Source organism: Lontra canadensis, unplaced genomic scaffold (genome assembly GCF_010015895.1).
Source record: "Lontra canadensis isolate GAN:19392208 unplaced genomic scaffold, GSC_riverotter_1.0 scaffold6, whole genome shotgun sequence".
NCBI classification, from domain to species: domain Eukaryota; kingdom Metazoa; phylum Chordata; class Mammalia; order Carnivora; family Mustelidae; genus Lontra; species Lontra canadensis.
In genome coordinates, this window is record NW_022631000.1 from 2,823,001 (window position 1) to 2,837,922 (window position 14,922).

General features: G+C 35.8%; 1 protein-coding gene across 5 annotated transcripts in view; it reads right to left on the bottom strand.

Moving 5' to 3' along the window:
- Positions 1-14,922, bottom strand: part of SENP7 (SUMO specific peptidase 7) — a 168,639-nt gene that overhangs the window by 2,556 nt on the left and 151,161 nt on the right. For all 5 annotated transcript variants that reach the window (XM_032852067.1, XM_032852066.1, XM_032852064.1 and 2 more), the window contains 6 exons: positions 10,564-10,656; positions 9,826-9,950; positions 8,988-9,040; positions 1,755-1,798; positions 1,592-1,660; positions 758-908 (listed from right to left, as the gene is read on the bottom strand). In XM_032852067.1, coding sequence (XP_032707958.1) covers positions 758-908; positions 1,592-1,660; positions 1,755-1,798; positions 8,988-9,040; positions 9,826-9,950; positions 10,564-10,656 — 535 coding nt within the window. The remainder of the gene's footprint in view (positions 1-757; positions 909-1,591; positions 1,661-1,754; positions 1,799-8,987; positions 9,041-9,825; positions 9,951-10,563; positions 10,657-14,922) is intronic.

A 14,922-nucleotide genomic window follows, 5' to 3' on the forward strand; every position in this document is an offset into this window, starting at 1 on the left:
GGACCCTGAAATCATGACCTGAGCAGAAGGCAGACGCTTAACTGACTGAGCCACCCAGGTGCCCCAATATATGGGCCTTTTAGTTTTGAAATTTTTTCTTCAAATTTTTGTCTGCCTTTCTCTCTCTCCCAACCTAATCCTTCTGGAACTCTAATTACATGTAAATTACACTTTTTGACCTGTATCACACTTGTCTCTTATATTCTGTTCTTTATGTTCTTTTTTTTTTTCTCTTTGAAATATAGTGGAATTCCTTCCATTGACCTTTTTTTTTTAAAGTTCTAATCCTGTCTTCTGCTGCATCCAAGTCTGCTACTAAACCCAACTAATAAGTTTGTTTTACTTTTTCTTCTAAGTTTTTATTTATATTCTCCTTAGTTAACATACAGTGTAATATTAGTTTCAGGTGCAGGATTTAGTGATTTACCACCTATATACAACACCCAATGCTCATCACAGAAATGCCAGTAAATTCTTAATTTCAGATATATTATTCTGCATTTTCAGCTCTAGATATCCACTTGATTTTTTAGTAGATTCCATCTCAACCCATTTTGTTCATCTTTGACTGTTTTCTCTAACATATTATTCAAACCATTTTAAAATTCTTCTCTGTTAAATAACTCCAATATCTGGATTATATGTGGTTTAATTATTTTCTTTCTTGATTAACTGTAATATTTTCTTGCTCACCCAGTAATTTGTGATTATATCCTACTAATTGTGAATAAAAAAATTTATTTACATCTTTACATACCTTAAAAAAGCTCTCCACATATTGCAGTAAATATACTCCACAGTCACTGCTATTATCTTGTTTGGGAACTTTGGGGCATAGGTCCACCATGTTTGTTTTGCTGAATTCACGATGAGTTTTTCGTTTAACTTCCCATTCTACCTCTAAATACCTTGAATCATCAAAAAGTAGAGTGATTCTAGTAGAAATACCTTTACTATTACTATTCAACACAAAGACAGAAAAACATTTGCTGCCAGATGTGTTGCCTCAAGTCAAATTTCCAAATTTAACAGTACAAGTGTTTTAAGGCTTTAAGTGTTACTACTTAAAATCATCTGAGTTTCAGACTAAAATCTAGACTTTTTTCAATAACTCAACTTCATAACTCATATACATAAACTCATTTATATTATGAAGTAAACTGATAAATTATTTTAAGTTTAGCTGGTAGCTATTTCCAGATCCTATAGTAAATTACAAAATTATACACACACACACACACACACACACACACAAGTAATAAAAATATGAAAAAGTTCTTATTTTTTCTAAAATGATACTTTTGATAATCACTAATATCTGCAATGTTCCTTTGTAAAATTACACTTATTGTTCAGTTATGAATACAAATTCTGAATTTTCTTTCAATATATACAAGTTAATATTTGAGAAATATTAATACTTGAATATTAACATACATGGGGATATATATGATTGATTATATTTGTAGAGTTCATCTAAATACGTAGTAAAATATAATTCATGGCATAGTCTTTTCAGTAATTCTTACAGTAACTTCAAAATTATTGAGATTTTAGGTAACAGAATGAGGGTAAAATTGTCATTACTTACTCTCGTAAATTCTGAACTGTGTTTTGTATAGAAGCAGCTTTCAAGGAATCTAGTATGAGAATGCATGGCCTATGAAAAGCAAAAAAAGAAATCAAGGCGTACATATCTGTATATGGAGTAAATTTAAATATCTGAAAAAACTATTATTACAGCATGTACCTACCTTTTACACATTTTCTTTGGTACTGATGGATTTGTCTCGGTACTCTGAAATAAGAGGCATTTTTATGACTTTACAATTAAAACCAATTTGAATAAATTAATATGCAGTTACTCTTTAAAATGTTTGAAATACTCTGAAATTCAAATTTCAAGTAAGAGCTCTTTTCATCATCTAAAGTGAGCCAACGTCATTTTTTTCAGAAATTCACTGATTTATGTTCTTACACTGGTGAGAGTATCTTATATATACACTTTTACATGTGGCCTCAAGAAGTTATGGCACTTTAACATAGCCTAAAAACAACCTAGAATTCTAGGTCAGAGTCACCATCTTAAGCAAAGATAAACAAGTTAATTTAATCTACCCTTATCTACATTTTCTAACTCAACATATGCTGTTGGTGGAGACAAATTTGAGAAACAACAGATCAAACTTCAAGCAGATTTCTTTAATGGAAAACTTATCAGTACCCTTATTATTCTAATGTAACAGTGAATCTTTAAGAGAGGACTAAGACACAGGATTTACCCAACTTAACTGACCTTATAATCCTTTTATCATAATCTGCATCTTAGAACAAGTGTTCCCAGGAACCTAATTTAGAAGGCTGTTCCTTCCTTCTTCTTCTTTTTTTTAAGATTTTATTTATTTATTTGAGGGAAAGAGAGAGACTCTGGGGAGGTGAGGGAAAAAGGAAGGGCTTGATCCCAGCAACCTGAGATTGTGACCAGAGCCAAAGATAGATGCTTAACCAACTGAGCCACCCAGTCACTCCTGGGAAGTCTGTTTCTATAAGAGAGAAGAAACTCCCCAATCATGTCACTGTTACAGCAGAAAAGGAAACTTCCTTTCTTCTGCCCACCCTATACCAGTAAGGGTAAAGAAATAAGCCTATGCCAGGATAGCAAGGCTGCTGCTCTCTGTACCTACCAAAAAAAAAAAAAAAAAAATCACTACATGGTTACTTTGGTCAATTAAGACACCAAAACTAGACCACGCATGCCAGTTTGGAGGACTATAAAAGAAAAGTTAACAAAACACAAAAATGTGGAGCCTAAACAACATACAACTAAACAATGGGACAACAAAGCAATCAAAGAGGAAATAAAAAAAATACATGGAGACAAATGAAAATGAAAACAAAACAGTCCAAAATCTTTGGGATGCTACAAAAGCAGTTCTAAGAAGTTAGTTTATAGCAATATAGGCCTACCTCAAATAAACAAAAATTTCAAATAAACAGTCTAACTTTACACCTAAAGAAACTAGAAAAGAAAGATCTAACAAAGCCCAAAGCTAGAAGGAAAGAAATAATAAAGATCAGGGTGGAAATTAATTAAATTAAAACTAAAAAGAAAAACAACAGAAAAGATTAATGAAACCAAGAGCTGGGTCTTTGAAAATATAAATAAAATAATAAACCTTTACCCAGAATCATCAAGAAAAAAGAAAGACGATTCAAATAAAATCAGAAATGAAAGATGAGAAGTAACAACACCCAACAAATATGAAGGATTATGAAAACTTACATGCCAATAAATTGGAAAACGTACAAGAAATGAATTCCCAGAAAGACACAATCTTCCGATACTGAATCAGAAAGAAATAGAAAATCTGAACAGACCAATTACTAGTAATGAAACTAAATCAGTAATCAAAAAACAATAAAAAAGTTGATGACCAGATAAATTCATAGATGATTCTACCGAACATTTAAAGAAGAGTTAGGGGCTCCTGGGTGGCTTGGTCAGTTAAACAATCAACTCTTGGTTTCAGCACAGGTCATGATCTCAGGATCATGAGATCAAGCCCCACATTGGGTTCTACACTCAGTGTGGAGTCTGCTTATCCTTCTCCTTCTGCTCCTCTCCCTGCTTGCTCTCTTTCTCAAAAATAAATAAATAATTTTAAAAAAATAAAGAAGAGTTAGTATCTATTCTCCTCAAACTATCCTAAAAAAATAGAAGGAAAGCTTCCAAACTCATTCTATGAGGCTACCATTACTCTGATTCTGAAACCAGACAAAGACACCACAAAAAAAGAAAACTACAAGCCAATATTTCTGATGAATACAGATGCAAAAATCATCAACAAAATACTAACAAACTGAATTTAACACTACATTAAAAGAGTCATTCACCTTAATTAAGGGGGATTTATTCCAGGTATGCAAGGATGGTTCAGTATCCACAAATCAACCAAGGTAACACATCACTCTAACAAATTAAAGGATAAAAACCATATGATCATCTTAATAGATGTGGAAAAAGCACTGGACAAAATTCAACATCCACTCATGGTGAACACTCTTCATGATGAACACTCTCAACAAAGTGGGCTTAGAGGGAATATAGCTCAACAACATCATGAAGTTCATGTATGACGGCCCATAGCTAACATCATACTTATGGGGAAACGCTAAAAGCTTCTCCTCTAAGACCAGGAACAACAATGCCCATTCTCACCATTTTTATTCAACGTAGTACTGGAAGTCCAATAATCAGACAAGAAGAGAAATAAAAAGAAACCAAACTGGTAAGGTAGAAGTAAAACTGTCACTATATGCAGATGACACACTATATACAGAAAACCGTTAAGACGTACCAAAAAACTATTAGAATTCATAAATGAAAAGAGTAAAGTTGCAGGATACAAAATTAATATACAGAAATTGGTGCATTTCTGTACACTAGTATCAAAATAGCAGAAATAGAAACTAAGAAAACAACCCATTTATAATTATACCAAAACACATACGCACAAAAATCTAGGAACAAACAACCTCACAGGTGAAAGATCTATACTCTAAAAATGTAAAATACTGATGAAAGATATTGAAGACAAATAAACAAATGGAAAGACAAAACATGTTCACGGATCTGGAGAATCAACGTTGTTAAAATGTCCATACCACACAAAGTACTCTACAGATTCAATGCAATCCCTATCAAAATACCAACATTATTTTTCAAAGAACTAGTAAAAATAATCCTAAAATTTGTATGGAGCCACAAAAGATCCCAAATAGTCAAAGCAATCTTGAGAAAGAAGAACAAAGTTGGAGGTATCTTAACCTCAGATTTCAAGCTATACTACAAAGATACAGTGATCAAAACATTATAGTCCTGCCACAGAAGAGACACACAGATCAATGGAACAGGATAGAGAGCCCAGGAATAAACCCACACCTACATGGTCAATTAATTTACAACAAAGAAGGCAAGAATATACAATGGGCAAAAGATAGCCTCTTCAATTCAATCGTGTCAAGAAAATTGGACAGCTATGTGCAAAAGAATGAATCTGGATCGCTTTCTTACACCATACACAAAATTCAACTCAAAATTAAGGACCTAAATGTAAGACCTGAATCCATAAACCTACTTCAAGAAAACATAGGCAGTACTCTTTGACATCAGCCTTAGCAACATTTTTCGAGATCTGTCTCCTTAGGCAAAGGAAACCAAAACAAAAATATACTATTGGGACTACATCAAAACAAAAAGCTTTTGCACAGCAAAAGAAACCATCCACAAAATGAAAAGGCAACCCAATGAATATGAGAAGATATTTGCCAAAGCTAGATCTGATAAGGGTTAATTTCCAAAATACATAGAGAGCTTATACAATTTAACACACACACTTAAGTCCAATTAAAGATAGGCAAAGGATCTGAATAGACATTAAGACCTACAGATGGCCAACAAACACACGAAAAAATTTCAACATCACTAATCATCAGGGAAATGTAAATTAAAACCACAATGAAATACTACCTTATACCTGCCAGAAGGGACTAAATCAAAAAGACAAAAAATAACAAGTGTTGGTGAGAATGTGAATAAAAAGAAATCTGCATAAACTGCTGGTGATAATGTAAATTGGTTTTCTACAGCCACTGTGAAAAACAATACAGCGTTTCCTCAAAAAATTAAAAAGAGAAATACCATACGACCCAATAATTCTACCACTTGGTGTTTACCCAAAGAAAGTGAAAACACTTATTTGAAAAGATATGTGCACCATAATGTTTACTGCAGTATTATTTACAATAGCCAAGATATGAAAGCAGTCCAAGTGCCCATCAACAGATGAATGGATAAAGAAGATGTACACACACACACACAAACACACACACACACACACACACACACACACACAGAGGAGTATTAGAAATAAAAAAGAATGAAAGTTTGTTATTGGCGATGATGTGGAGGGAGCTAGAGGCTATTACGCTAAGTGAAATACGTCAGATTGAGAAAGACAAATACCATAAGATTTCACTTATATGTGAAATCTAAAAAAACAAATTAATAAACAAACAAAAAGCAGAATCAGACCTATAAATACAGAGAACAAACTGATAGTTGCCAGAGGGGAGGAGCATCAGGGGATGGGCAAAATGGGTGAAGGGGGAGTGGGAGAGTCAGGCTTCAGTTATGGAATAAATAATCACAGGTATAAAAGTCACAGCATAAGGAATATGGTCAGTGACACTGCAATAGCACTATATGGTGACAGATGGTGGCTACGCCTGCAGTAAATGTAGCATAATATTTAAAATTGTCAAATCACTATGTTGTACATCTGAAACTAATGTAGTATTGTATGTCAAATTACACTCAAAAAATAATTTCTATATATATATATACATTTTATATATAATATATAAATATATATTGAATATATATACATTTATATATATTTAGGTTTAGATTACTATTACACTAGCTTAAAAAAATGCTGACATGATGAAGAATAAAAGTACATCTGAAGGTGCACCTGGGTGGCTCAGATGGTGGGCATCTGCCTTTGGCTCTGGTCATGATCTCCAGGTCCTAGGATCGAGCCCCACATCAAGCTCCTGGCTGGCTCAGTGGGGACCCTACTTCTCCCTCTTCCTCTCTCTGTCTCTCTCTCAAATGAATAAATTAAAAAAAAAAAAAAACTTAAAAAAAATACTCTGAAAAGGAAACAACCAAAATGAACTAATAAATTACTGAATAAACAAATAAAAAAAGTTAAAGTAAGCTACACAAATGCAAGAAGAATGATAATTTCTCTTGTTCTGTTTCCTATCCCCATAAAATATATCAAAGAACCATAAAACAACACATTTATTATGGTCCAACAATATCCATCATATATGATACTACATGTGGAAAACCCAAAGACTCCACTCCAAAACTGCTAGAACTTGTACTGGAATTCAGTAAAGTGTCAGGATATAAAATCAGTGCACAGAAATCAGTTGCATTTCTTTACACCAACAAGACAGATGAAAGAGAAATTAAGGAGTCACTCCCATTTACAATTGCACCCAAAACCATAAGATACCTAGGAATAAGCCTAACCAAAGAGGCAAAGAATCTATACTCAGAAAACTATAAAGTACTCATGAAAGAAATTGAGGAAGACACAAAGAAATGGAAAAGTGTTCCATGTTCCTGGATTGGAAGAACAAATATTGTGAAAATGTCTATGCTTACCTAAAGCAATCTACACATTTACTGCAATCCCTATCAAAATCCCACCCATTTTTTTTCAAAGAAATGGAATAAATAATCCTAAAATTTATATGGAACCAGAAAAGAACTCGAATAACCAGAGAAATATTGAAAAAGAAAGCCAAGGTTGGTGGCATCACAATTCCAGACTTCAAGCTCTATTACAAAGCTGTCATCATCAAGACAGTATAGTACTGGCATAAAACAGACACATAGACCAATGGAACAGAATAGAGAGCCCAGAAATTGACCCTCAACTCTAGGGTCAACTAATCTTCGACAAAGCAGAAAAAATGTCCAATGGAAAAAAGACAGTCTCTTCAACAAATCGTGTTGGGAAAATTGAATAGCCACATGCAGAAAAATGAAATTGGACCATTTCCTTATACCACACACGAAAATAGACTCAAAATGGATGAAAGACCTCAATGTGAGAAAGGAATCCATCAAAATCCTTGAGGAGAACACAGGCAGCAGCCTCTTCGACCTCAGCCATAGCAACTTCTTCCTAGGAACATCACCAAAGGCAAGAGAAGCAAAGGCAAAATGAACTATTGGGATTTCATCAAGATCAAAAGCTTTTGCACAGCAAAGGAAACAGTTAACAAAACCAAAAGACAACTGACAGAATGGGAGAAGATATTTGCAAACGACATATCAGACAAAGGGCTAGTATCCAAAATCTCTAAAGAGCTTAGCAAACTCAACATCCAAAGAACAAATAATCTAATCAAGAAATAGGCATAAGACATGAACAGACATTTCTGCAAAGAAGACATCCAGATGGCCAACAGACACATGAAAAAATGCCCCACATCACTTGGCATCAGGGAAATACAAATCAAAACCACAATGAGATACCACCTCACACCAGTCAGAATGGCTAAAATTAACAAGTCAGGAAATGACAGATGCTGGCAAGGATGCAGAGAAAGGGGAACCCTCCTACACTGTTGGTGGAAATGCAAGCTGGTGCAGCCCCTCTGCAAAACAGCATGGAGATTCCTCAAAATGTTGAAAATAGAGCTACCCTATGACCCAGCAATTGCACTACTGGGTATTTACCCTAAAGATACAAACATAGTGATCCGAAGGGGCACGTGCACCCGAATGTTTATAGCAGCAATGTCCACAATAGCCGAACTATGGAAAGAACCTAGATGTCCATCAACAGATGAATGGATAAAGAAGATGTGGTATATATTTACAATGGAATACTATGCAGTCATCAAAAGAAATGAAATCTTGCCATTTGCAACAACGTGGATGGAACTAGAGGGTATTATGCTTAGCGAAATAAGTCAATTGGAGAAAGACAACTATCATATGATCTCCCTCCCATATGAGGAAGTGGAGATGCAACGTGGGGGGTTTGGGGGTAGGAAAAGAATAAATGAAACAAGATGGGATCGGGAGGGAGACAAACCATAAGAGACTCTTAATCTCGCAGAACAAACTGAGGGTTGCTGGGGGGAGGGGGGTCGGGAGAGGGTGGTGGGGGTATGGACCTTGTGGGGAGTATGTGCTGTGGTAAGTGCTGTGAAGTGTGTAAACCTGGCGATTCACAGACCTGTACTCCTGGGGTTAAAAATATATATTTATAAAAAAATTAAAAAATTAAAAAAATATATCCATCATAGTCCATACCTCACTATGCCCTATTTTACAGATAAAATTATTACATTCAAGGGTTTTCCCTCTTTTATACCTAAAAGAATAAACTTACTTGGGAATCTTCTGTGCCCAAAGACAGTGTTGAAGCAGTATGTAGATCATTATCTAGTTAGAAATAATAAAGCAGTTATGAGTGTTTATTTATGTCTAATGCAAAATATTTAGATATGGTTTGGGTCAGTGTTAATGATAATGTCTATTAATAATTCTGCTTACTGTTTGGACTACAGCTATTAAAAACATAATTTCCATTTTTTTTCTCAAAAAGGTGAGCTTATTTTCATACTTAATTAAGATTTGTGTTGTAACATAAGAAAAATCATGGAAAAATTTTTAAGAGACCTGATATTACCTAGTCAATTTACCAGTGTTAACAAGAATTGTGTTCATTTGTTAAGAAAAAAATGCAAGATTTCACCACTAAAAAACTTAAAATAAATGAATTCAGTAAAGCTGCAGGACACAAAATTAATATACATAAATTTGTTGCAGTTCTATACACTAATAACAAATAGCAGAAAGAGAAATTAAGAAAACAATTCCACTTACATTTGTACCAAAAATAATAAAATACCCAAGAATAAATTTAACCAAGGAGGCAAAAGACCTAAACTGGTCTATGCCTGCAGATCCATAACATGAATTCTTAGTCATGTTAGCAAAATTACAAAAAGTGCTACAGTAAAACTTGACGTAACAGTATAAATTAAGAATTACATCTGGTTATACATGAGATTGGGTATCTATTTTGAAAATTTCAGATTTCTTATTCTTTCTTCTAATAAGTGTCATGAAAAAAAACTGTCATGAAGTATCTTTTAACTTCATATTTCACTATAATCATTTTATTGTTGTCATTATTATTAAAAACACTACATTAAGTTTACCACCTGTTGTTTTGTTGTCATGTTGAGACTGCTGAACTTGGGAGTGCTCAGATAATGTTTGTGGAAAATCTTCATATATAGCTTCTTCTAACCATGGAAAGCAAATGACTGCAAGGTACCAGTGAGATCTGTTGAAAAAGAAATACAATCTTAATAACACAAAATCCAAATAATGCAAAAGAATGTGTTCAGGACCTACAGCTGAGAAAGTGGGTATGACAATTTTCATACCAATTCTGAAGAAGCCCATTGTAATATTTGACACAATATGGAATACAGATTCCAAAAGTAATTCAATAAGCAGTAAGACTACTTAGGGTAAAATCTGAGCTATTTCAAATTTATTTATTTCATCCAATCAGTGCTTCCTACTGAGAAACTGCTTCAATAAATAGATTCACAACATCAACTTTTTTCTATTTATGCTTGAAGAGCTTGTTCTCTTAAGTATTTTAAGATTCATCCTAAAACCTTTTGATCTTTTAGGCAGAAAATCTTTTGAGTCCAAGAAAGAAAAACTCAATGTCTCAGTCATTATAGTCTTATGGGTATCTGTCATTTTTTTTCCACTATATTTACAATATAGCCACTGTCAAACCAAAATTTAAGATAAGTAACTCATAGTTCTAGCCATTTCTTTGGAAAAAATTAAAAATAATACCTGTAACTTACATACCCATAAGAAAAAACATTTTTTTCTGTATGCTCCAATTTTGTTTTTAAATAATCTGAAATACTCACGACTCATTTACAGGCACAAAAATGTAATCTTTGTTAAAGATGTTTATGTGACGAGTCCATGTTCTTACTCTTTTATGTCTTCTCTGTGCCATTCTGAGAATATGAAAGATTTTTTACACATAAAAAATTTAAACTTTAAGATACAGATTTCAAGAGTCACTTTCAAACACTGAAAAAATGCTAGATTCAGTTTACTTAACCATCCTCTTTAAGATACATAATATTTAACACACATTAAGATATATAATATTCATCCCTTTTCATTAAGTCTAGTTTGTTCTTAATCCTAATCACATTTATAAATAATAACATATAAAGAATAAAAGCAATTTATAAAATGTTTTATAGGTTTCAAAAGTAGTTCGGCAACTAAAAATAGCTATACTTATTTATTCAATTTAGCTTCTTGTGGACATGATAAGAATCTTAAGAGAATCATCTAAATGTTTTATATGTGATGAGGGAGGTATCAAAACTTAATGGAAGAGGAGGAATGAGGCATATATTCTTAGATTTTTTTTAAAGACGACATTCATCTCCTTCCATTTCATATATAAGGAAATTATAAGATAATGAGTTAAATATACCCACCATTCACCCATCTTCCATTTTGTTTCTGCAATAATTATTAGTTTTCTATGAGCAATTAATAAAAATCACCCACACTAACTACCTTTAAGGAATTTATAAAGTAATGAGGGCAGAAAACAACTACAACAAATAACTAAAGTATAAATGTCATAAGGAATATAAAGAAATTATGTTACAGTATTTAGAAAAGCCATCTAGAAAAGAACTGGGACAGAAAAATAATTATCTTTTCTTTATCAGGAAAACTAAGGAAGGATAATATCAAACCAAGTTTGAATATCAAAAAAAGTTTCAGGAAAGGGGTGGTATTTAACAGTGACATAAAAAAGTGACATGGTATGTGACTTCTGGCTCAGTCCCTTCAAGAACCTCTTTTTTATGCAAAGAATGAAACAAATCATTAAGTTCTTCTATATTTACTTTTTTAAAGTTCCAAGTAATATAGGAATCAGACTTCTCTGACCCATCCCTATTCATCTGAATATCTAACCAAACTCAGAGGGATAAATATTAGGAAGGAGATGGAATCTAGAATGAGCTGAAAACAAGTGGCAGAAATTAGATACAATGTAATTAATTTTATAAAATAATCAGAAGTCCTATGTTTACTGCATTTTCTTATTTCAGAATGACCCAACCATTCCAATGATTATAAACAATTATTTTCAACTAGTGCATAGCCTATTAATGTGTTTTTCCATTTGAAAATCTTAAAGATGGGGCGCCTGGGTGGCTCAGTCAGTTAAGCATCTGACTTTGGGTCAGGTCATGATCTCGGGGTTCTAGGTTTGAGCCCAGCTTCGTGTCCAGCTCCTCACTCAGCAGGCAGTCTGCTTGTCCCTCTGTCCCTCCCTCTGCTCATGCTCTTTCTCTTTAATAAATGAATAAATTCTTTTAAAAAAAAGAAAATCTTAAAGATAGAAAAATGGTTTTCTTTTTTTGTTATATTGGTGTTTGGTTTCCTGACTATGCTAACCTTATTTGATTGGTAACATATGAGACACTGCATGGGGCAAGGAGAACAGGAGAGAATATGGGGAACATAATATAATCACTCATTCTCAGTTCCTAACTCTTTGGAAAATGAATATGTTCAATTAAATGTCTAACACTTCTCTCCCCATTGAGTAAGATACATTATTATTCTCTTGAGATCCTAATATGTACCAAGCACTGAGCAAAAGGCACTGAGGAAAGAGCAGAAAATAAGATGTAGTTCATGATCTCATGAAATTTAATTTTAGGACAAGCAAACAAATGATTAGAGATCATGTTAAGAAACAAAAAAGTGCTGGGAGAAAAAATTTCATCAGAAAACAGGAAAGAGCTTCACAGATTTGAAAATTTAAAGGAAGTAGGTTGAGCTGAATGAAGTAGGATAAGTGAGTGGAAAGAATATCAGAATATCATGAGGTGTGTATAGGAGATGGACAGAAGCCAGCTCTGTCAGCATCTCATAATCCATAGTAATGACTTTGTGAATCATTTAGTCTGCAATTTCCTAACACTAGTAGTATGAGCATCTTATCAGGGATTTATTGACCATAAAGTTTTATATCCCTTTTGGGGGATGGGGAGGAGCAAGACGGCAGAAGAGTAGGAGACCTAAATTTCATCTGGCCCCAGGAATTCAGCTACATAGTTATCAAACCATTCTGAACACTTACAAATTCAATAGGAAATTGAAGAGAAGAACAATTCTATGAACAGAAAAGCTACTACTTTCTGGAAGGTAGGCCATGTGGAGAAGCGAACCTGAGGTGATATACCAGAAGATAGGCCACTGAGGGAGGGGCCAGCTCCCAGCAAGCGGCAGAGCAGTGGAGCATAAAATCAGAACTTTTAGAAGTCTGCTCCACTGACGGACATCGCTCCAGAGGCTAAGCAGGGGGTGGAGCCCTCGCTAGGACAGTGGACACAGGACACAGGACCCTTGGGGTCACAGGAAGACCAGGGGTGCCTGAGTGCAGGAAGCTCCCAGGTAAGCAGGAAAGCCAGCTGCAAAGACAGAGCCAAGGAGTGGGCTCTCAGCTAGGGGTTCCCACTAACTGTGATCTGAGGCATAGTGGTACCACTGCTCTTGGGGCAGGGAACCCAAAAGTGGCAGATCTGGGGAGACCCCACCCTTCCTCTACCAGGAGGAATGGCATGGAACCGCACTGCAGGAATCTGCTGGGTTGGGAGACTCCAAACGAGGCCATGTGCGACAGACAGAAATGGTCGGTAACAGGCTGGGTGAGCTCACAGTGCAGCCAGAGATCAGGGAGACAGGAGTGATTGACTGCTTTTCTCTGAGGGTGCACTGAGAAGTGGGACCCCGAGCTCTCAGCAACTCCGGGTGGGAGACTGGGAAGCCGCCATCTTCATTCTCATCCTCCAAAGCCATATGGAAAGTGTTCAGGGAAGGAAAACTACCAAGAGCGAAACAGAACAGATCACTTAGCCTGCCCCGGCTAGGGCGGTACAATTCCATCTCGGGCAAAAACACTTGAGAATCACTACAACAGGACCCTCCCCCAGAAGATCAGCAAGAACATCCAGCCAAGATCAAGATTACTGATCAATGAGAACAGCAAAACACCGGTGCTAGGGGAATGGAGCACATTAAATTCATGGCTGTTTCCCCATGATTACTTTGTCTTCTGAAGTTAAATTTTTTTAAATTTTCATTATTTTTTTCTTCCTCTATTTTTCTTTAATTGTTCCTATTTCCTATTTTAAACTATTTTATCAATACCTTTTTTAAAAATCTTTTTAAATTTTCATTGTTATAGTCATATTCTATCCCTTCATTCTATTTAACCTTATTTTTTGTATGCAAATAGATTTTTCTTTCTTTAAAATTTTGGGATAGAGAAAATGGCAGAGAAGTAGTAGGCTGAAACTACTTCAGGTTGCGGGAGATTAGATAGTTTATCTAAAGATTGCAAACACCTACAAATCCAATGGGAGATCAAAAAGAAGAAGAACAGCAATTCTAGAAATAGAAAATCAACCACTTTCTGAAAGGTAGGACTGGCGGAGAAGTGAATCCAAAGCGACGGGAAGATAGACCGCGGGGGGAGGGGCCGGCTCCCGGCAAGCGGCGAAGCAACGGAGCACAAAATCAGGACTTTTAAAAGTCTGTTCCGCTGAGGGACATCGCTCCAGAGGCTAAACCGGGGTAAAGCCCACGTGGGGTCAGTGTGGCCTCAGGTCCCGCAGGGTCACAGAAGGATCGGGAGTGTCTGAGTGTCGCAGAGCTTGCAGGTATTAGAATGGGGAAGCCGGCTAGACAGAGCGGAGGAGTGACTCTCAGCTCGGGGTTACCTTGAACCGGTCGCAGGCTCGGTCAGCTCGGAGCGCGGCCAGAGGCCAAGGTGACGGGAATAATTGGGCGCTGTTCTCTGAGGGCGCGCTGAGGAGGGGGGCCCTGGGCTCTCGGCTCCTCCAGGCCACAGACTGGGAGGCCACCATCTTCATTCCCGTCCTCCGGAACTCTACGGAAAGCGCTCAGGGAACAAAAGCTCCCGAAAGCAAACCCGAGCGGATTACTCAGCCGGGCCCCTGGTAAGGGCGGTGCAACTCCGCCTGGGGCAAAGACACTTGAGAATCGATACAACAGGCCCCTCCCCCAGAAGATCAACAAGAAACCCAGCCAGGACCAAGTTCACCTACCAAGGAGTGCAGTTTCAATACCAAGGAGAGCAGTGAAATTCCAGAGGAAGAGAAAGCAAAGCACGGAACTCATGGCTTTCTCCCCATGATTCTTTAGCCATGCAGTTAATT